Below are 24,219 nucleotides of genomic sequence, written 5' to 3'. Positions count from 1 at the left end.
TTTAGTCCATAGACAATGACATAATATTTTACTTTTTCTATTCAAAATTTAACAACAATTTCAAGAATTTATAGGCATTTAATAATTATAATTACTTGTATTTTCACAACAATCATGTTTAAAACACATCTATTTCCACACTTCTAAACGAAAATAAAGATTTCATTTAACTTTTTCCCAACCAAATATTGTTTTTTAAACATTTTTTTAGATATTCTATAAAGCCGTTAATGTGTATTATTAAAAAAGAAATGTACTTTGGTGCTGTCTATTACATGATTATATAATAAATAGGTTAGAAGTTTGAGTGTCAATAGTTTAAAGCGCTTTAATGCTGGAATATACAGAGCGTTACGAGTGTAAGATCACAACGCTTCATAGTTAGTCCGTTTCAGACGGAGAGAGCGCTGGCATCGCTTTAGGCGCTGTACCTCGCCCTGTGCCCAATCTAATGCAGAATGGGATTTGGGATACACTACATTAAAATTTAAAAACGAAATCGACTCACAAAATAACGGTAAGTCAAAGATTTTTTGTCTATAACTTTTTTTTTTTAAATGTCGACCTTAATAAAATAAATTTAACGTTTTTATTTAAATCTTACTAATAGTATAAATGCGAAAAATAGTATAAATTTTTGGATGGATGAATGGATGGATGTTTATTTGAAGGTAACTCTAGAACGGCTCAATGGATATTGAAATTTGGCATACATGTAGCATAGTCTGGAAGAACACATAGAGTACTTATTATGTTTTTTTGTAACTTCGCACGGACGGAGACGCAGGCGATAGCTAATGTAATAATAATTTAAATTTGAGACTTTTTTGTATAGATTTATTTTTTATTTATTTTAAGAGCACAGTATACGATCTCTACATATGAAAACAGGAGTCCTGAATTTTAACACAATCTATGAGAGAACTCATTTTAATTCAAAGTTGAAATATTTCAGTTGCTTGTGATTCACATGTTTTTGCCCTTAAAAAATATTTGCAAACAAAATTCATGTAACGAAACATAACAAGATTGTTATCATTAATATAAACAAATTATACATTTGCTACATATGTGTACAATACAAATATTTATTGACTCTGAAAACATGTTATCTCGACATACAGTGTAAACAAAAACCTAAACATATGATATTCAAATGTTATACGATATAGTATAGAGTAGACTGAAATGCTCTTACAATTATGTACGAAAACGAAATCACATAAAACTCTAAACAAACTTTTAATTTTAATCACTTACTTTTCTTGAACTTCATACCTTTTTACTTCTTAGTAATAATAAATCATCTTATAATCAATTATAAATGCGATAGTTTAGATGGAAAGATGGATATTTGTTAGCAGGTAACTCTAACACACCACGAAATGGATCTAGATGAAATTCAGCACAGAGAAAGATTACTTACTGAAATATAGCATAAGCTGGTTACTTTCTTTTTAATTTCATGAGGAGAAAGTAGCGAGGAAAATAAAATTATTAAATATCATCGTTACTTTTCCATACGCTCTGAATATGTCTACATTTAATTGTTATTAGACTGCTATCCATCGCAAGAAAGCATCAGTCTCAATTTTTTGTAAAAAATATTCCTGTATTATTTTGCTGTTAAATAACCTTCAACTAAGTTATGACATTTTTGTATTAAGCAAAAAAGAACTTCTGGTTTTAGGAATAATTAGTTTGACCTAATAAGAGTGAATTCTCGCCTCCCTAGAACTTCGCCTCTTCGATCCCTTAACATATCTAAATTAATGCAAAAGTTAAATGCGCATCTCAATGCCGTTGTGTCGGAGAGATCTAGGTCGATCAAACTTTTTCCAATAAATTGCTGGTACACAATAAACAATAGTTTTAAACAATTGCAATAGTAATTCTATTCTATTGCACCAAATCTCATCCTTGATACTTTAACGTAATCTTTTGAATAAGAGAAAATTAGTGGGCAGCGAAAATTTTGTTTTGTCCTTCATACACGAGGCAACGGAAATATTCAAAACCCGGCGGTTTCATTCGCTAAGCCTTACGCAATATGATAACCATAGCGGATCGTACACAGGCAAGTGTAGCAGTCATTTTGTTCTTTAGTCACCAAAACCAGTCGCTCGCAACTTGATTATCAAAATCATCGTAAGTCGTCGATCACATAGCCACTTACCATCAAGTGGGTTTGTGGTCAAGCACTAGTTTATTCAATATAAAAAGTAAAGTCGCTACGATTGTCATGATGGCGGAGCATGCAGTTGACATGTACTCGTTATGCCTTACTGTCCGAATAGACAACTCACGTCGACGATTCAACGTTGTGTGTACGAAGCGCGACGCAAGGGTACAGTATTAGTTTCGAAGTTTTATGATGCTTTACATATGAAGGGCCTCACAGAACATAGAGGCAGGTTTGCGACAAAAAAAATTCTTCGAACATAGCACACGTAATAAGTACTATCAAAACTAATTAACAACTGCTTTATCCCGGTTCGATAAAATGATTATGCCACAGTCAGTCAACGCCTGACATAATGAAAAAAAAACTAGGTCAAAATACAAAACATTGCATAACAATGCTTTAAATTCTAAATGCAAAAGTTTTTAGACGCTAAGGGAAAGTCGTACAAAAATGTGTTGATTAAATTAAAAAATATGTTTCCTCGTATCATTTATTTTAGTTGGTGTATAATTTTACCAGTTCAAAAATTCATGAAAAAATAATTTTAAAATTGATATTATGACAAAATCTCTGTTTTTTAAATCTTGGATGTCATCAACTTTGTCTGTGTAAAGCTGAAAATGTTCAATAGATACAATTCTAAAATTCTGACTTCGTAAGACACGAGAGGTGCCAAAAAACAGTTTCAATTTCTTTAAAATTTAAAACATTTTATATACATATCTGTATATTATGTATATTACATAATACGGCACACAAGTGGGCCACACTCACATGAAGCACCACAGCGGAGCCCATATCGGCTGAAACATCTCGGCATTTCACGCAAGGTTATTCGCAGTCAGACCTTGCGGCACCTACTCTCAGCGTATATTGATTTTAAAGGTATTTTTATATTTTACAATATAGAAATAAAATGATAGAATGAACTCTTTGATGTATTTTAATATTAACTTTGACCTTCAGAATATTGACATTTTTTATATAAAACATCAGCTCATTTTCATAGAATGAATCTCGAAACAAATGACTGAGGCATGTTGAAGCAAAACATTTTACGGTGGGTTTCCATTGCATCTCATCTCTCTTTGAAAAGAGATAACAATATAAGTTTTTATGGAAACGATTCAGTAGTAGAAACTCATGGTAATTTTGGAAGATTTATAAAATGCGATTATGAAAATGTGGAACTTTGCTCTACTCGCATTAAATAAACGCGATAAAATAAGCTGACTTTGTTTCTACGTTACTAAATATCTAGTTCATATGTACGTAACTTAAATATAAGAGATACAAAACATTCCCATTCGATTTAACTCCTCTTTTAAATTATCGTATATTTATTTAGTAACATAGTTAACTTTCAATAACAAATGTATGTATGTTTAATTTTTATACCTTTTATCAACTTGATATTCAGTGATATTCTTTTATTCTTTTAGTACCAACATCAATCACTGACATCTAAAAATTAGATTTTGTGTATAAAAATAGGTTACAAATAAAATGCGACCTAATAATTTCGTTTGCCAATGGAAACCACCCCACCAACCTACATTTGAAATCTCATAATACATCGACTTACATGACCTATAAATAAATAATCCAATAATTTTTATTGCTTGCTGATAATATAGAAAATAGAATAAAGTAATATTTACTTACTTCAGTTAAATCAGGACTTGATATAACAAACACCAATCCTTTAAATTATACCACTTAAAAGTTTTAACACACACATTTATTACAAGCATAATATTAAATAAGACTGTTAAATGATTAATATAAAATGTTAACTTTTATAACCTTGAACGAAGTGGCAAAATTAAAATACTAAAAGCAAATACACAACTTAATCTTTCTTGCATAAGTAATTGCAAAAATTACGGTATAATTGAAACATTTTCCAGTAATTAAATTATCACTAAAATAATGTCACGGATACAATTTTTATAAACTTACTAATATTATAAAAGCGTCAACTATATCACCATTGGCCCAAGTACAAAGCAGTACTGCCAACATGAACATAGTAACGTTTATGGCTTAGAATTAAATTTCGTAAATATCATCTTTAACCACGGTGAAGTAAAATTTAAACTAGTGTATATTATTTTTTCAAAAAAACCTTCTGCTCTTTTTGTAAAATGAATGATTATATTACATAAAGATTTAAAAACAAAAAGTATCGAATTGACAAGTCATTTGTTCTCTTTTCAAAAATGGTATCGATTCAAGAAAATTATTTCATAAATAATAATTAATGGTATAAAAATGTAATACTTTAGAAATATGTGCATAGTCCAGATCTATGTATATAAGTAAAACTTTTGAATGTTAAATTTAGTACATATAGAAACATGTAAAGTATTATTTGTCAATAAAAAGTCTGTCGCGAAATGAAATGAGGTCGTGACTTGCACAAAAGCTTTTAACATATCGAATACTTGACAAGAAACGACGCAATTCGAATAATTTGCATAGAAGGTTTTTTTTAACGCCCCCACTACTTGTAGTGTGTGGGTGATCGAATATTTTATGCCGCAGTCATATAAAAAATATTCAATACTAGCTACCCTATCAGGGTGACTTTGAATTGTGCAAAACATAATATATATTATGCCTTTATTTAATTAGTAATTTCGTGTTAACGTCAACAGTTTTAACTTAAATTTCAGAGTCATATTTTATCTGATTAAGACAAAACTTTGAAAAAATACGCATAGTAGAAATAAGTAGAAACCCTCGTAAATCATAAATTAGTGAACAAGGCAAGAAAAATCTTTCTTTATCGCGTTTAGTCAGGCGCCGAGGCGACAGTGATTTTTTTATTTTTTATTTTACCCGTATTTTACCCGACAGCTGTCATATAAAATATCATCATACCATTAGAAATGTGGGCACAAACTATATACTTCAATATCCAATATCTATTGAACCTGTCATGACTAGATGCTTGTTAGAGCGACACTTTTTTCTAACATTCGAACTAACCAGCTACGCATCCAAATTATTCAATAAACATAAACACTCTATCTCCTCACGTATCCACGCGCACGAATGAACGCGCGCGTGTGAATGCACGTATTTTCTACAAACATTTGAACACGTCTGTCAAAGTTACGTTATTAAATTACTAAAAAAAACTCCTTGCAATAGCTTTACATTAGTAAAATTTTAACTTCGCATTCTACATCTAAATTATTCTACTTAGAGCTTTGAAATAATAACTATTTTATAGGAAATTTAAATGGCCGTATTTAAAAGTGTATTTTAAATGTTATCTTGATCATGAAAACGAGCAAAAGAATTGTAGTTTTAGTATTGAATGTCTCTAAGTTAGCATTATTCTAAATAAAATAACATAGCAACTAATTGAACTGTATATATTACATTACATCACATTATGTAGCAGTCTTGTTATAAAACTAACAAAATGGATATAAACTCGAAAAAATACCTCTTTAATTACAAGAAACAAAGACTTTTTACACATTTCATTTCGGAGTCTCCTTTATGTCGAGAAAAAGCCTGAAGTAATTTGAAATAAACTCGTGCACTTTATGAAGAATGTCGGCGATTCTTTACATTCTTGAAACCTTTGTGAGTTTAATATCAATGTCGGTGTAGTATTAAATTCCCAAGAGGCTTTAGTACCGTGGGTGTAAATTACCCTATCTATACCTAAATAAACATAATATTCCTATCTCAATTTTTAAAATGAACAAGAGTGATAACAATATGTTTCTGTACAGATGTTTCGTCAGTAGAAATGCGTGTGTAAAATATATATTTTTTGGCCAAAAACGTACTGTAATTACTACGATTTGAGTAGAGAAATTTGTAATAATTGAGTAAAACTGTTACAAATTTCTCAACTAAAATCGTAACTTTTGCAACGTTAAAACATTAATCTAAAAGCCTAGAAACCTTAAAAACACGTAGTTAAACTTTAAGAAGGTTTTTAAAACTTTCATGTTCAAAGTTTCAAAAAGGTTATTTCGAAATTATTTTGTACCGTTCCAATAAGTCAGTTTACTTCGCCTTTAATCTTTCACGTGAGCCCAGTACAAAATCTCTAATACAAATGTGTATGCATATATTCATACAGTACAATAGAAGTTTTCAAATACATTGTATAAACATTATTAAGAAGTCGTGTGATAGTTTATATTGTCGCTGATAGAAAGTGTGAGAACTAAGATTCATTCAATTAAACCATCAATCGCTCTTGGAGAAGACGTTCAATTTTGTATCAATAGACGCGAAAACAAGAAACAAACCGTAATCCACAACTTATAACCACTAAGTGTATTTGTTCCTAACACTTGTGCTATGATGTTTCGAATCATCATCATCAACCTGCCCTTATCCCTATGGAGGTTCGGCACAGTATGTACTACTCCTCCATACATCTCTATCAGCCGTCATATCTGAATTTATCACCTTCTTACGCATATCCTCTTTCACACAATCCATCCATACTTTCGAATGTCCGTTCTATAAGTGATTTATTTGAATCTCTCTGGTCTGTGATTAAAATGTCGATTAAAGTTTTTATACATTTTAATTTGTACTATACTTCGCTCTAGTTCACAGTTCATATTAATTAAAATAACTGTCAAAATTTAATAGTTTCATATTTTGTTTTCATTATTCCACGGTTATCTAGAATCATCAATATTGTCTAGAAATTTCTACGGAGTAATTTATATGCATTGCTACATCTATGTGGGTGGAGAAAACGTCTACCCTCCTACGTCCCTGACAGGATTTAAATCAAACTTTAATGGTTATCTAAGATATTCATTTTAGTATTAGCATTATTGGAGCAGATAGCAACATATAACATTATAAAAGATCTTAAAGATGAATAAATTCACCCACTCCTTAAGGAAAATCATTTGCTATTTCGATCTTTACGGCGGACTTAAATACGGGTATCCAATAGCTTTCCGCAGATCGGTGACTATAAACGGTAATATTACTACTGTCTTTCTGATAAAAATGATCACTCTGCAGTATACTGCGAAGGATTCTGCCAAGCAAAACTTACACATACATCTTTAATACTGAATCTCGCTACGTATTCGTAAGTCTTGAATCAAGACGTAGCAATCTCGTTTCACATTTACATAAAGAATGTGTAGAATTTTCTTTGTAGGTTAAAAAACCTCGCAGAGTTTTTTATTTCATCTTATATTACACCTTTTAAATGCAAAAAAGTGTAATAATATTATTACTGTTTAAACAATTTTCATTAAGTTTTAACCATAGTTTCTACTAATGTTTGCTTGATAAGTAGGTGACCTTGAAATTGCTTACGTATCTACGCTCTTAGCGTTAAAGAGCAAGTTATACAAGTGCTACTTCAAAGTCACCGTGCCTTTATTCATTCTACTTAAATTAAGCTGTATATAGCTTAACTAATAGAGACCAATACAAGTTTATATAACTTAACTCTTTATAAGTTAAGATTAGTAAAGTTATATAATGTTTGTAAAACATTCGCGAAACATAAGAGTATTCAATTAAGAAAAAAATACTAGCAAATGAACTCAAACTACTGGATATTTCGAATAAAATACAAATCGTATAGCCACAAGAAGAGGCTACAATAGAATGAATATAGAAACAAGCCCGGAAAAAATTACCCTTCTGTCAGGCGAATAAAATCTAAATACTCGGTGTATTGTACAAAATTATGTATGAAGAAAATACTTAAACTTTTATTTATGGTTCTTCAATGAAAAAAAACAAGTAAATTACCAAAACACGCTATTGAAATTCATCTAGACAGAATTATGGTATATTTTTTGCCAACTGCAGATATAACAAGGCGTTCAAGAGGTACTGAGCCTAAAGAAAAACTTGACACGGTTTCAAAGTACAACTCTGGCTGTAGCTCTCTGTACCAAATAAATGGCTATTTGGCAAAGGTGATGTCTTGCGCAGTAGACGTAGTTATAAAAGGAGACGTTATGGAAAATGTCTGTATATAGGTTATGTAAATATGTATAATGTTATATAGATTGTATACTCTTTTTTCCACTATTGTTTCTTCTCTTACATCTTAAACAATCGGTACTAGTATTACCTTAGGATGGATATACATTGACTGCTTCAAGTAGAAGATACAGTTTAATTCCGTATACGACAGTCTTTATATTCCATTTAAAAGTGAAACGTGTGGTCGAGAAGAAGGTTTTATAAAGAAATTAAATGTTCACCTTGCCATTGAACTCCTGAATACTGCTAAGTACATAAACATATTTCTCCTTGAACCTGTCTTAATTGTACTTACATATAGATTATACAAAAATAATAATCTTTTTCTTAATTTCATGTTAACATTTTCTAGATTCTTATTATTAGTTGTTATTATTAACCTTTACATCTTAGAAGCAGGGCAGAGAAAATTCTCAAGTACAGGTTATTACATAATCAATTTATCAAAGCTTATTTGGGTTAGAAGCATTTACAAGAACTACCTGTGTACAGATATTTGACGATCATAATCATTGTCGTGTTAAAAATTATTTTCCATTTCACATATACATTTCACGTTAAGTTATGATCGACGCCCACTCAATGGAAGTAGGCAAAAGCTAACTCGTCAATGTACGCAACTTGTGACGTAAACATCGTCACCGTTCGTGTGTCGGGGATGTGGGAACATCGCTGCGCGCAGCAGCGATCGATCGAATGCGCGCGCAACTTCGCCATCCTGGCTTCACTACAGAACTAAGCCATCATTCGAATTTTAAATCCGTAAGAAATGAGCGAAACTCGCGAAAAGTGACTGTCGAAATATTATTCGTATTTAAAGTGTTCGTGATCATTTTTAATTTGGTGGAGCATAAAATAAGGTCAGTTTCTATTGAATTTTTCAACGTCTAACTCCTAGATTTGTAATTGTCGTTTCATTTTCCTAAGCCTTCTAATTTACTTACCGACATTATCCGCGATACGGAAAAGAGTAGAACATAAATCGCTTCGAAAAACAAATGAAGATATTATAAGGCTTGTATTAAAATACTAGATTAATTAATACTGAAAAAAAAAATACAGTCGAATTGATAACCTCCTTCTTTTTGAAGTCGGCTAAAAAAAATCTTTTACATAACATCCATCGCTAAAACAGAGTAATTTCTTATACGAAAAATTACTGATTTTATTTAAATTGTAAAGAGGCTTAACATTCTTTGTAATTATTTAAGAATAAAATATTTTTTTAGCAAATAAGAGCTTATCTTCAATGACAAAGACGTACTTTTTGCTTTGTTTTGCCTTTAACTTTAACATAATAACCCAGTAAGGAATTGTTTAAATTTTTTGCCAAATATTAAGACTTTATTCTACAATAAATAACTTTATTTTTTAGAATTCCTCTTTGTCTGTTGAGTACTAGAATAATCTTAAACTTGACAGTTATTAATTGATTATTAAGTTTTGACATTTGGTTGCAGACATGTCGCCATTACGGGGAGCGGTGCTGCGGTGGCGCCGCCAAGCGGACAACTTGTCATCTACGGTGAAACCCAGCGCGATGCCACCATCGAACGGCTCCTCAAGTAATCTTTTAAACTTATCTTGAAGTCCTGCAATGTATTTTTATCTATACATCTTCAGCCTTTAGATGAGACGATTTCTTTATGGTAGAGTAGATACATACAAGCGGTTAATTATTATTTTAATTATAAATCAATTTGACCAAAGAGGAACAACTTGAAGAATTTCAGATTAGATTGAAACGTTTATGAAGGGAAGAATCGGATATGGGTTAGCAAAATATTGAGGAATACCTGAAAGGGATTAAGGCTTTGATAGTGTAACATTTTACTATTTTGTAGGGTAGAACTATTTTCATGATCTACCCTAGCTCTCTCGTACCTCTATTTGAAGACTATTTTTTGTTATATTTTGTGTACCAGGCAGTAATTTAGAAAAATTCTTTATATTAACATGCCTTATAATCAAATCACTGAAAGTGATAAATATGATAGTTTGTTTTCCATACATAGATGGCTTAATTTATTTATCGATCCCGCATTTCTATCTCAAATATAACGATGAACTTCTGACACGATGTTAGTATATCTAAAATCAAGGACATTATTTTTATCCGCGTTTCATAGGAACTATTCTAATGCGTGGGCGAGGTCCGATGTGTCTGACGTTGATTGTGAATGTTTTATGAGTTTGTGAGTGACATATTTATATGATCGGATAAAGTTTACAATTTCTTTGGTGCAAATATTTTTAATAAAATAATTGCAATGTGCTCTGAAGAGTTGAAGACATTAGATTACTTTTCTTTATAAGTATCTCCAAGTGTATGTTAACTAAAATTTTTATTGTTAATGAAAAAACTGTATATAGTCAATGTCTAAATTCAAAGGATCAAGAACATTTAATTTACATTACATTATACAAGGATTTGTAAGAAATTTTGTAAGTAAAATTTATTTTGATAGTTATGTACCTAATTGAATTACAAATTGCGTTATTAACACAAACAAAATTTGTAGTATGAATTTAATAAGACGAATAAAGTAATCCTTTAATGGCATTAACAGTAAATTGCCATTGCAATTTTCATTACTTTTGATTTGTTTTCGTTGAGGCAAATAATTATAACTTTTCCACGCCAAACAGTAAATCCTTTTCAAAACTTTCGTTTCTAGACCTTAATTATGTACCAATTTAAGGTACATAGCATATAGGCATATAGCATCCAATCCATCTATAATTTTTTAAATCGTGTATTCACATAATCTCTTTAATTTTAGCATTGGCACCGCCAGTAACGGGCGGCACTGCGACAGAATCCTATGTCCCGATGTCATCCACAACAGTCCCTCAGGAGTCGACAGCTGAGAAGGTAGCCGCGGAGGTCGCACACAAACTGAACATGGAGACTTGGCAGTTGGTTGCCATCCTTGTTGGTAAGTTGCTATTTCTTTCATCTTCCTGCTATATATGTATTTTTACTCTATATTGATGAAAATTTCTATGTCACTGAAAAGAAAAGAAAGGCATGTCAAATATTCAATCAATTGTTATACTTGTAAATGCTTTCTTCGGTAACTTTTTGATATTGCAGAAGAAATTTTCTAAATTATTAGTACTCTAAAAGTACAACAATTATAATCAAAAGATCTTAGAATAATGTGGTCATATATCTGGAAACAAATTTATTAACTAATTCAACCTTATAATTCAATAACTAATTTATGTTTACGAATTTACGATCTTGTTAAATTAAAACATTTAATTATTCAACTACCCTCTTGAAGGTCAAGACGAAGTTAAATTTAATTAAATTTCTCCCATCTTTAAGGAAATATTCTACATGCTAATAACAATCTTAACGTTCTATGAAAATTAAGGGATAAGATTATAACAAAGGATTGGAATAAGTTGCCGAGTCAGCGTTTTCGTCCAAGTACAAAGGTGTCTTCAAAACTAGTTGAATAGGCTTTTACAGGCTAGCAAAACTTTTGAGCAAAGACTTAATAATATGATTAAACGTAATATATTTACGTAAGTTACATGATTATGTAAATTTTGTTTCAAACAGGCGTTGGCGTGGTCATCCTGGGCATATGTTTCTGCTGCATCCGGCGATGTTTCCGCAAGCGACGCTCGAAGGACGGCAAGAAGGGGATGAAGGGGGTCGACTTCAAGTCCGTCCAGCTCCTAGGTTCAGCCTACAAGGAGAAGGTAACGTGTGAACATTTAAAGAAGCAAAAACAACTTGCAAAATAAAAGAATGGCTACCACTACTTCATGTAGTACTACTAGCAATACCTAGAACATGAAATTACAATGAATCCGTTCTTCAATTACACATAAAACCTCTAAAAATAGTACTAGTGCTAATATTAAAGTGTTAAAATTAATTGACAAATAAAAATAATTTTTGTTTCATTCTGATGTCTACTTCATTACGTCTTTTTTATTTAATAATAAAGAGGTGAAGTGGTATAAAATAATAAAATTATAACAATTTTAGATATTAATATAGTTTTTATACAAATTTTTCAAAATTCAGTTGCACAATCAGTAAAACGTTTACGGAAATTCATAAAGAGGTATAATGTCTTTATTTAATTTATTTTTTTTAATTATTGAGTAAAAACCTTTTCAGTTCTTTTTCACATCTTGACCTTTAAAGTGTGTACTTAAAGGTATCATACGTTTTTTGGATTCATTACATGTAAGTTATAAGCTATTCACATAAAGTTTGCCGCGGGACGTGCATGTAGGTTCAGCCGGACATGGAAGAGCTCACGGAGAACGCTGAGGAACCTGATGATGGAGACTCCAAGAAAGAGGAGCAGAAGTTAGGCAAGCTCCAGTACAAGGTAACTAGATTTCTGCAAACAAGGACTACGATGCTGTATGTATATTTTATATATTTATGATTCATATTACAAACCTATTCGCTTCGTACAAAATATTGTATCCAAAATATCTCATGAACAGTTTTTGATACTTATTTTTCGTTATGTTTCTGAAGTATTTCCGAGACTGGTCTAATGATTATCGTATCTGAAGTCATATTTTAATTCCCTTTCCCGTTCGGCAAGAAGATAGCATAAAGTTCTCTTAATGTTAACATTATTCAAGATCTGATATCAGAAATGATAACCAAAAAGTCAACATAAAGTTAACATAAAGTTAACATAAAGCTCTCTTATGAGCCATCTAGCGCCATCTTTTAGAGATCATTAAAAAGATATCAGAAAGATAACATTTTTATGTTAAAATTAAGAGGCTAGTGTAAAATTAAAATCGACATGGTAAATAGGTTTAATTATTGTTTATTTGATAACGTAATGAATAATAACGATATGACATACCAATATAAATAATCTTATTATTAAAATTATAAATACTTTTACGGCTCAAGTAATGATATAGGAGTTTTAAATGTTGGTGGTGGTTGCTGATCCTTTTGGCTCACGTACGTGGCAGGTGGCATTGGTATATTATTTATTCCGCTATCTGAAAATAAAGTGTTTTATTAATAAGGAACAAAATAATTATATATAATTGAACAACTTTATTTGTTACATACCCTCATTATCAGAAGAACTTGACGATTTTATCCTCTTTCTACTTTTAGTTTCTTACTTTTACATCTTGTGTTGAATCCTAAAAAAATATCAAATTAGAAATTGAAAATATTCATTAAATTTTAGCGCATTCTAAATTTTATCAGACACTTTTACAAAGACGATGCTGATAAGTTTTTTTTTTTATTATGTATGAATTAAATGAACAAAATTGTATACAAATGTTTAAAGTTAGAAATATTTTAAAAAGTAAAATATTTAAACTGCATTTAATTAAAATAGCGACGAGCATCGTCTTACAACAATTTTAAATAATTTAATTAGTTATAAAATATAAAAAAATGTGTTTATAACCTATATTCATACTTACAAGTTTATTTGTTCGGCAATTAAATTCTTGATAACTAACTGAATAATAAGAATCACAAATACTATTAATTATAGTTTCAACCAGTATGTTAAGTCAAAAATAATACGTTTATGTTGTAATAATTGAATAAAACCACTTAGCAATGCCGAACGAATTACGATGCAATTCACGCTTGTCAACAATCACTCTTTAATGGATGAGTGAGAGGTCCGTATAGAACAAAATGGCCGCTGTTGTCGCGAAAAGTACTAACAATTCAATTTTTCGTATATTTCAATTTCGAATTATTTTTGAATTGAACACCAAATTTATTTTTGAAAAAGTAACTAGAATTGTTTTTTAAAAATGATTATTAAGGAAATTCAATAAATCTGAAAAATTTTTAAAGTTTTATTAACAAAAAAATATGTTCTCGAAAAGTCATCATTTAGTTATCATTGAGATTGCTTTAAAATGACATCGGCAAAAAGTTATCGAAAAGACAACATTTTGCTGAGCTCTAAAAGTCAACATGTTTCAGACAACATTATGTCATCTTTCTGACTTTTATGCCGAACGGGTTTCCATCCCACCATTTTATAGTAAAGGAAGGTTCGGAAGGAGAAGGGAATTTGACGGGGAAATAGTGTTTAGGATGTTTTGTATTCGTCATGTCGCAAGTACTTTCTTTTCATTTATTTTTCTTAAGTTTCCCTGTATATCGCGCAGAGTTATCTCGTTAGTATCTTTATGTGTGAATCATTTTAATGTAGGTTTACATTGAAGTTTTGTCCTTCAGCTGGAGTACGACTTTAACAGTAACAGTCTATCGGTGACGGTGATACAAGCCGAGGAACTGCCTGCTCTGGACATGGGCGGCACATCGGACCCTTACGTCAAGGTGTATCTGTTACCTGACAAGAAGAAGAAGTTCGAAACCAAAGTGCATCGGAAAACATTGAATCCTGTATTCAATGAAACTTTCGTCTTTAAGGTAAATCGTTTCTATATAAGCTATTGTAATTAATTATTTATATTCATTATGGTTAAAACTTGTTTATAAGATGAATTAAGAAACTAAATAAAATATGTTGAAAATTATTAATAACCAGATTGGTATATGGACCAACCTGATTGGCTTGGATATTGGATCTATAAAGGGTATCCGCAACAGATGGGCGTGGCTCGTAGATACGTTATACGAATGTAAACGAATTGGTCACTACCGATGTACACTACCATTGTTTGTTAGAACCGCACTAAATAATCATCACCAAAAACGGTCTGATGAATATCTTCAAATAAGAGTGATATACGAGTATGACAAGCACTAATTTTAATAAACCAGAGGGTATGTTAGTTCTCATATTTGATTATTACATGTACTTCAATTTGATCTTTGTACAGAACGTACCATACGCGGACGCAATGAATAAAACTCTGGTGTTCGCCATTTTCGACTTCGATCGTTTCTCGAAGCACGACCAGATCGGAGAGGTAAAGGTGCCGCTGTGTCAGGTGGATTTGGCACAGACCATTGAAGAATGGCGTGAGCTGCAGAGCGTCGAAGGAGAAGGTGGACAGGTGCGATATAAAAACAGTAGCAAAAAAATCGAACGGAAAAAATATACAAAAGATATTTTCTCAATTTGTACAATTATTTCTTTCTATTTCTATTAAAATAATTTAATTTATATTTTTTAGGTAAAAAGGTTCTGCTTATTTTAAACTTGCTGTACGTTAATATTTTAGGATAATAATACTAAAGTTTTACTTTTCAGCGAAAGATGATTTCTTCAGAGCGGTAATTTAATTATTTTTGGGTTTAGTATATCTAAGGTTTACGATTTATTAAATAAATCAACCAGCTTCCAGCTAAAATTACTAGATTTAATTAAAATTATAGTTTATAGTAAATTATAATTAACTATACATAAATCTAAAGTTTTAAATAAAAACAAAATAACACATAACGTTACATCTCATAAGGTGTACTAAATTAAATAAATTCTAAACTTAAAAAACGTAAATAACAAAAATGTTAACAACATACGAATGTGTTAACAATAAACAGACACCCAGGTCACATCAACAATATATATAATATAGTATATACACAAACTAATGAATAGGTACATTAAGGTAGATATATAACATGGTCTCATGCACAGTATTAGTAATAAGGCAACAAAGCAAAGAAATACATTTAAGCGCAAAATCGACTAAGAGACAACTTTATCTTTTTTTTTTCTTAGCTTAAGCTAACTGACAAAACACACCCACTGATACAGCCATTCTTACGCCTCTCACAAATCACTATATCACATTGTATTTAATGCAGACATTACAATTATTTATACGATCGATGGATTTGTTTTGGCAGATCAGCATTATTTTCAATAATATACCATTCTTTCAAATATTTTGGATCTTAAGCGTTTTGTTTTTATTAGAGAAAAAATTGGTTTTTTTTTACAAAAAAAATACAAAACATTGAAAGAATGGTCTACTTTTTTTTAAATTTTCTGCACTTTTCAAAGCTGAGGGCTCTTGACAAAATTGTTTAAATCAATATCCTGTAAGACTTGAAACAATTTTGTTAATTTAAAACATGTCAAGATACCTCTGTCAAATGAGTCGTCATTTATTTTTCCGAGAAAAAAAATTAATTTCGACGACAAAAATGTATTTACTTGGTTTTTTCTCTTTTTCTCCATATTTTCTCTGCTCTGCTTGGCTGTGTTTGATTGTGTCCTGAACAATCTTGCATGCCGCTTCAAAAACGAAATGATCATTCACGTAAGTATTATTTTGAGACACATCAAGATGTAATATAAATGTATAACAAATACGTTTTGTTAATTTTATAAATACACAATTAATTGGAACATTATTAGAAACATTAACAATGATAAGTTATTTCATGAGTTGTATAAATGTTAGGTTATAAATATAAGTTTAGGTTTATATTTCAACATTGGAATATAAAACATGATAGTTCCAGGATTCTTTGGTCACCTTACCTTTTATCACCCATCATACCATAGTATTATTTTGTTTTGTCGTTTCTTTTGTTTGTTCCATCCAACACTCTATTTAGTTTATATTGCGGCTGGGGAATGATGCATGCACGTCGTTCACAATCCTTTTATAACCTTGAACTGTCATTTGTTATCAAAATTTTACAATTATTTATTAAAAATTAGTTTGTTATCTCCTCAAATGTTAATTCAACAAAAACAAATGACATTTCAACAGTATTTTTGTAGGTGACTGTACACTAGCACACGAATTATTCACAATATTTTTTTGCACTCAATTTGGCTAAAGCGTCTCATCTTACGCAAGTTTTAACTTAAAAAAGATGCTAACAAAATTATCTTTACCATTGTAATATTAAAATCAAAAATATTTCATAATTTACTTTTATAAAATACTTGTGCTCAGTTCAAGAGATGTAAACTGTTAAATTAAATAATAGTTTTGCAATCATCCCGTTTACATAAATAACATTGTATATAATATTTTCACATTAAATTTAAGCAAATTTACAATCAATTAAAGATGCTTAACATACAACTTATATGATTACAAGTATGTTACAGATCGCCATCTGGTGGACAAAAGAAGAAACGTGCCAGACAATAGTAACATTTTTATTTAATCTTATATATTTTACAGTATTTTTTATTGCAAGTAAAATAATGAGATGTAGATCATCTCTGCAAAATAAAATTAAGAAAAAAGGACAATGCAAAACAATTTTTCTAAGCAAAAGTTAAAACAATATTATGTTTTTGTTTACATAATGAAAAGATAATTTTCGAATATATAATTTAGTAAACGTATCATTTGATACCACCGGCTATTGCCTTCACCCCGTAGCTTTATTTCCTAGTGTGATGTACCGACCTTAATAAAGTGTATTGATGTGTAGTAAAATGATCTATCCTTTAAAGAGGTTAACCAGACAGTTTACATTCCAAAAAATATTTTCTTTGAAACATGTCTTAATTTATTGGACCTTAATTTGTTACTTCTTTAGAGGATTTATATACCTACCTGTAATAAGTATATATGTATGTATATGTGTCTATAGATGGCTGCTATTAGATAATTGCGATCTGTTCCTAAAATGGTTGGTCTTATTGCGGAATAGAGAATATAGGTAAATATTTAATTTAAATATACATATATGTAAGGTCAATAAGGTCGCTATTAGAATGAACAGTTGTAAGGATCGCTGCGAAGGTGAGCATATGTCATTACCATTTGATGATTTGAGCTGGGTGCAAAGACATTGGCTTCATTTCGGCAACAGATCGTAATGTTATGACAGAATATTACCAATATGTTTTGACGTCGGCGGGAAACTGCTTTATAAAGATATGTTTTAGGTTTGATGTGAAGTTGTTTTTTGTTCATCCTTATAGTGTTTTGTTGGAAAGTTTATGTACCGTGTTTTATTTGATGTTTTTTTAGATGGATTGACGTCGATGTGCTAAAACGTTATATGTAACGCTATGACAATGTTCGTCCAATGATACATTTTACGGTTGACTGACTAGTTGCAAACTCCATAACCCAAAAGGCTACCTAAACCCGACACTTTCTTGGCTATGCCATCCCGAGCACGAACATCCGCACAGTTTTTCGATCAAACGACGACAATCGGCATTATTTACACAAAATCAAACATGACAAAACATTCACTTGCGTCTCGAAAATCTGTGCCGATTGAGCAACCCATGACAACGCTTTTAGAAGACCCACACAAAGCTATTGTTGGTTTTGATTTGTCTTTTTAACCAATTATATGCCCTTATCCGCCCTAAGCCGCGATTTGATACCCAGTATGATATTTATATGTGTTACATTTAGCTTATCTGATTCAACTCTCAACGCTATGGATTCCTTACACAATATCCTAACTCTTTCTTCCAAATTATTCACTACCCAAATCCTACTGTACCAAAATTTAATTTACACATACAAATCAATAGGATTTATTTTTTATTTTAATATATAATACGTCTTACAGTCACAAAGTTATAGAATTATTAAACACAATATTCTTTCAGTGTGGAACAATCAATTAATTTATTAGACAAATGAAGATCATACAAAATAACATCAAGATTGTGTTATACACGGGGATCTTTATAACAGTAATGCACGTATTGGAACATGTTTTTCAGGACAACAAGTTGGGAGACATTTGTTTCTCGTTGCGATATGTACCGACCGCTGGAAAACTGACTGTTGTCATTTTGGAAGCCAAGAACTTGAAGAAGATGGACGTTGGTGGTCTATCAGGTAACCTCTTTCCTATTAACCGCCTAACATTAGTTGATACTTGCAACTTCGTGACTACACTTTATAACACTTGATGTCTAATTTCAGGAACTTTAGGGTAACTTATTCTTTTTACATTTGAAGCTTGACTTTTCATTACATAGTATGCATGAGTAGTCAAATAAATACATTTCGTAATAATCATTATCTCTAATATTAGTATATGTATATATAAATTTAATAGATTTCTTTATATTGTTCAATTTAACATTTTCACAGCCTAACACTCAATGCTTTCCTATATAAAGTTTTCCATATGTTTTTCCGAATAGAAAAACATATCAATGACAAGACTATTCTCTTGAAATAATCTTTGTTTTGGCTTAGATATTTCCTTTCTCATTAATTCTAATTGGGAGTGTGAAAAAAAATTAATGTTTATTTTTTATATATATTTTAAAAACTTAATTATTAATTTTATCGATGTGTAACGTGAAAAACGAAAAATATTTTTTTTTTCAATTAATTACAAGCGATTTAAAATTAAAATATAGTCACGTGAATGTGAACGATAGCCACAATACTTGTGACGTCATAATGTTTCGCAAATTCACAATGGGTATGTTCCGATATGCACTGCGACTACTGTACAGTGTGACGTCAATTCAGTATACTGTGAAGCCATCCGTCCCTTTATAGCCAGTTATACTGGTTACGATTTAAAACGGAACGCAATCCCGTTTACTTTCAGCAGCATTTTTTGACACAGCATTCAAATGAGTGTGTTCAAGTTTTCTAGTACATTAAAAAAACTGTTTTGGAGTAGTGTCAAATTAAAAATATTTTAATTAATATTAATTGTAAATTGAATTTATAATATAATAAAAGTAAGTACTTTTTCATATAAAAGAATATGTTTTTCATTATCAACACAGTCTAATAAGGTTAATTTTTGCAATTCTTCCATTGTTTTATTTATTAATCCAAACTAATTACAGAACTTTAAAATTTTCTGATTAAACTGCATAGCTTTGTTTATAAGACGTTAGGCACTCGAGTGGTTTTGACTGATCACGTGATCAAGGTACTGCGAGTACCTTACCTCGAAAACGCCAGTGCTCAGTAGCATATGGCGGCGATTTATGACGTCATATATTTCCCTAGGGTACTGCGGCAGTATACTGGCAGTCCATAACAGAACGAATTTTTCTACAGTGATAGCACTGTGCAGTGCTCCCAGTGCATATCGGAACATATCCAAATGCATCGTTTACAGCTATTATACGTCAGCTGTCAAGTTGACAAAAAAACAGTATGACGTCACACGCGCTCAGATTTGTTCGGGAGTTCTCGGCGCGTCTTCGGTACTGGATACAAAAATTAATTTTGATTTTGATATAACTTTTTAATAATTGCGAAAAATAAAAAAATAAAAATTGTTTTGCAATAAAACTTATAGATGATCTTTCCATTTTTCAAAGAAAAAAAAAATTCACACACTCAATTCTATAACTTTGAAAATAACACTGCACAAACTAAAGCACGCACTCAGAGATCTTGTTCTACTTTTTAAATTATAATTATATTCGATTATAATAAATGTCTTGAATAATATTTTGAAATAAACATAAAATTCATAAAATTCACATACATTATCTGTATTTCAAGCTATAATAGTTACTGCATACAATAAAAATTTCATGCACAACATACATAATATTTAGAAAAAGTATACATACATCCATTTAATTTCATACTGTTCATAGTTTATCAATTTTTAGGGTAGACTAGTCTAGTGTTCCTTTAGTGACAAACCGTAACACAACTAAGAACGCGTCAATCTATAGGTTTTAGTAGTAAAATACAATAACACATCATTCCATGTGTGCATATATCACGTTGACTACGATTATATTATTAATGTCTAATATATAAATATTTTTTTCATATCCGGACGCATCGGCGTGTGACAACAGATCCGTACGTAAAGATAGCACTAATGCAAAACGGCAAACGTCTCAAGAAGAAGAAAACAAGTATCAAGAAATGCACACTGAATCCCTATTACAACGAGTCATTTACTTTTGAAGTACCATTCGAACAAATACAGGTGCGAGCCGAGATTTTAAAAAAAATCAGTGTTACGGCGTATGTTACGGAGCGGTCTCGAATGTGGACAGCAGTTATACACTGTGCCCATTCCAAATGAACGCCTAATCTTGTAAACAGACATAAACATCTTCCGTACATAGTGGCCATTACACGATTTCCTATTTTCATCTGAAATGTAAGATTTTGCGGGGAATTGCAAGATAGAATTAAGTGAAATTTTATATTATGGACGTCTTATGTTATATCTGAAAATCTTTTGGAATTGAGGGATTTTTTGTAACGGAATTATTTTTAAAACGTGAATCCATTGTTTACAACATTTAGGCTTTTATTTGGATCAGGGATGATCGCTTTATTGTTCGTCGTTTGCTTCCGTCATTCGAAGTTGCCTGTACCATGCGTATTGATGTTGTGTACTAATTGTTGTGATACTGGACTAACCACCACTTGCATCCGAACCCGCCTGTCCTTTGCCTATGTCCTTTTGTAAAACACTTCTGTGACACTCAGAATGATCCATATTTGCAGACATTGCATTTCTTTGCCATCTGTTGATTATACTATTATTTAGATATGCAAAAAATAATTTCAAATCGACTTCCTTAACCTTATTCATCCTTTTACTTTGTATAATTCAAAGCAGCATTATTTATACTCGCTAATTGTTGAATGTTGACCTCCAGCCGTAATAGCACGTTACAGATGGAGGTTCTCGTTTATTTGTTGGTATAAATATATTTGCTTTGCATTATATGAAATCCAGTACAACTCCATACAAAGTGGTGTTCGACAAATCTCCCCTCGTAACTGCATTATAATTTTGGTGACTTCAAATTGTAATTACTTATGGTTTGAGGAATCCAGTCCCTCTTTCTTCTTCTGTATTTCTTCTTCTATAATTTCATCTATTTCCATTTAGTTTATTTTTAATCCTTAATTAGTAGTTACCACATCCATTTTGTTTATTTGATCTCCCCCCACACTAAAACAGAGGTAAGAAACATGTCCAAGAGTAAGTACGTTGTCATAATTGTCGTGTTTTAGATTTGTGGTACAATATATGTTTTATATGTGCTTATTGCATGAACATGCGCATACAAAAATATATAATCTTCTATACGACCCGCAAGATCCCGAATGCTCAAATTATTTATAATGCTCTTAGTGCTTATGTTTTTAAAGTCCCTACGGCTCTAGAATAAATTTTTCAAACAATTCAATCTTTATCGTTCACAAAGATTTCATTATGTTTTTCAAGCATCTGCGCAATAAATCAACTTAATTTACTATAGAGCTACTAAATAACCAGTAATTAATCTTAACTTATTAATATTCTAAGATTCCAATATATGCTAACCACTAGAAAATATTGCTTGCTTTCGAAAAGGTTACTTATTTAATGAGATTTTTTATTACATAATCACTTTATTGCAATCAAACCAAGTTACAAATTCACTAGACCAAAGATTCATATTCATGTTCTTCACTTCAATACATCTGTAAATTCGCACCAACGAAATCTATTGCATTTTTACAAAACATATTGCTGTCTCTTTCTTTATTTCTAAAAATTTGGGATAGGGCCATATGTTTTGTACGACTGTTAGGGTAGTTGAAATCCACATTTAGACTTCATAACTCCCGTAGTAACTAGATAGCAATGCTTTTACACCTATCGCTAATAAGATATAATAATCTTCTAAAATGTCACAGAAAGTGAATCTAGTGGTAACGGTGGTCGACTACGATCGCATCGGTACTTCGGAGCCCATCGGCAAGGTGGTGCTGGGCTACAACGCGTCGGGCACGGAGCTGCGTCACTGGTCAGACATGCTGGCTAGCCCGCGGCGACCCATCGCCCAGTGGCATACCCTCAAGGACCCTGATGATGGTGAGAAGAAGGATTAAGAGCACCAAGGTCGGTTGAAACAGTACATACCAAATACAGAGTACACATTTCCATAGGAAATACAGGAAATACATTTCCATAAAGCTCTAACGGTTCAGAAAAAATAATCAGTGTTTTTTTTTTTCAATTCCTATTGGAAACGAATTAAATTAAAGGAACGAATGAACCATACCATATTAAATTCAATCAGGAATTCTTGAGTTCTAATTTCAAATTTAAAAATTTAAATGTTTCGTTATCGCCTGTCATCAACAGTATTATACACGGCCAGGATGTTTGAGGCTAAGAGGTTAAATGTATATTTACTATTTCCAGACCCACAGAGCAGCATTTCACGGATGGACGAGTTCAGAGATCGGAGTATAAACGCCTTATCATTTATCAACCTATTGACTGTACCAATTTTGTTAACTCTCCTAAAGTATTTTCAAAGGTTTGACGTAGATAGTAGGCTTCGAATATTTAAACAGAGCGAGTTACATATTTGTTACCGCTTAATCTGACAGACTTAAAATACGTATAACAACAAATGTACTAACATCTTGTATCTAAATAAATAAATGAATATTTTTTCCTGATATCTTGTTATAAATATTTGCACAACAATGAAAATATTTAAATATGTACCGTACTGTTGAATCTCTAAGCAGACTTTACCATTGTTTGTAATTTTTTACTTATTTTTGTCATTTATTAATCACGGCATATTACATCAGTACCTATCTTAATCTGTATAAAATACATAAAGATAATACAGATTAATTTATCGTTCAAATAATAAAGACCAGTATTTTCTCTTAATGTAAGTACTTATATATCTAAAAGTTTTTATCGAGAAATGTCAGAATTGATTATGTTAAACATTCCTTTAATTTATAATATCTAGAAAAGATAACATTAAAATTATTTAAATTTGAAACTTGTCACATACTAAATCTTTCAAAGTTATATATAATCTGGTTTAACCTTCATATGACGTGAGTCAATGTAATCACGATAAAAGCGTATTTTATCATTATTATTCTGTAACAAACCGCTATGTAAATAAGTTAAATCCTGTTAAATTTATTACATTCTATTTTACTATAAGTGTTATAGTATTGATACCTTTTTAGAATAAATGCAGCGTTCCTCCAAAGAAGACGAGTGGTTTGTGTAGTTGGCATATATATAAATTGTAGATTGTTGTTAGCACTTGTTCAATTTGAGTCCTATGTGGTTTGCTCTAATATTTTCTTTGGAGGAATTGTAGGCCTATTACTGTGTACCTAGTTCCACTTTCTGT

General features: G+C 31.0%; 1 protein-coding gene across 4 annotated transcripts; it reads left to right on the top strand.

Annotated features, from left to right (window-relative positions):
• The first annotated feature begins 399 nt into the window (after positions 1 to 399).
• On the top strand, positions 400 to 23,580 carry LOC106715031 (synaptotagmin 1). Of its 4 annotated transcripts, none has more exons than XM_045678544.1 (11): positions 400 to 517; positions 9,655 to 9,759; positions 10,978 to 11,133; positions 11,769 to 11,911; positions 12,463 to 12,555; positions 14,418 to 14,612; positions 15,026 to 15,202; positions 18,817 to 18,934; positions 20,890 to 21,023; positions 22,739 to 22,943; positions 23,250 to 23,580. In XM_045678544.1, exons 2-10 carry the CDS (start codon positions 9,657 to 9,659, stop codon positions 22,931 to 22,933), a joined length of 1,314 nt encoding a protein of 437 aa, XP_045534500.1. In that variant the 5' UTR covers positions 400 to 517; positions 9,655 to 9,656; the 3' UTR covers positions 22,934 to 22,943; positions 23,250 to 23,580. The 4 variants fall into 4 exon arrangements, with proteins under 4 accessions (XP_045534500.1, XP_045534498.1, XP_045534499.1 ...); XM_045678542.1 differs by having other exon boundaries at positions 12,457 to 12,555; positions 23,250 to 23,579; XM_045678543.1 differs by lacking the exon at positions 400 to 517 and adding an exon at positions 8,918 to 9,054 and having other exon boundaries at positions 12,457 to 12,555; positions 23,250 to 23,578.
• Positions 23,581 to 24,219: the final 639 nt, after the last annotated feature.

The sequence above is a fragment of the Papilio machaon genome, chromosome 7, assembly GCF_912999745.1.
Source record: "Papilio machaon chromosome 7, ilPapMach1.1, whole genome shotgun sequence".
Taxonomy (NCBI): Eukaryota; Metazoa; Arthropoda; class Insecta; order Lepidoptera; family Papilionidae; genus Papilio; species Papilio machaon.
The sequence above is the reverse complement of the archived record's forward strand: the minus strand, read 5'-3'. Positions and strand labels throughout refer to the sequence as shown.

What these genes read in the sequence shown, in the direction of transcription:
- LOC106715031 (XM_045678542.1), top strand. Translation starts at nt 9,657, where the DNA reads ATGTCGCCATTACGGGGAGCGGTGCTGCGGTGGCGCCGCCAAGCGGAC. An exon ending in GTTCAGCCTACAAGGAGAAG is followed by an intron (nt 11,912 to 12,456) that starts GTAACGTGTGAA and finishes ACGTGCATGTAG; the next exon opens with GTTCAGCCGGACATGGAAGA. An exon ending in TACCATTCGAACAAATACAG is followed by an intron (nt 21,024 to 22,738) that starts GTGCGAGCCGAG and finishes AAAATGTCACAG; the next exon opens with AAAGTGAATCTAGTGGTAAC.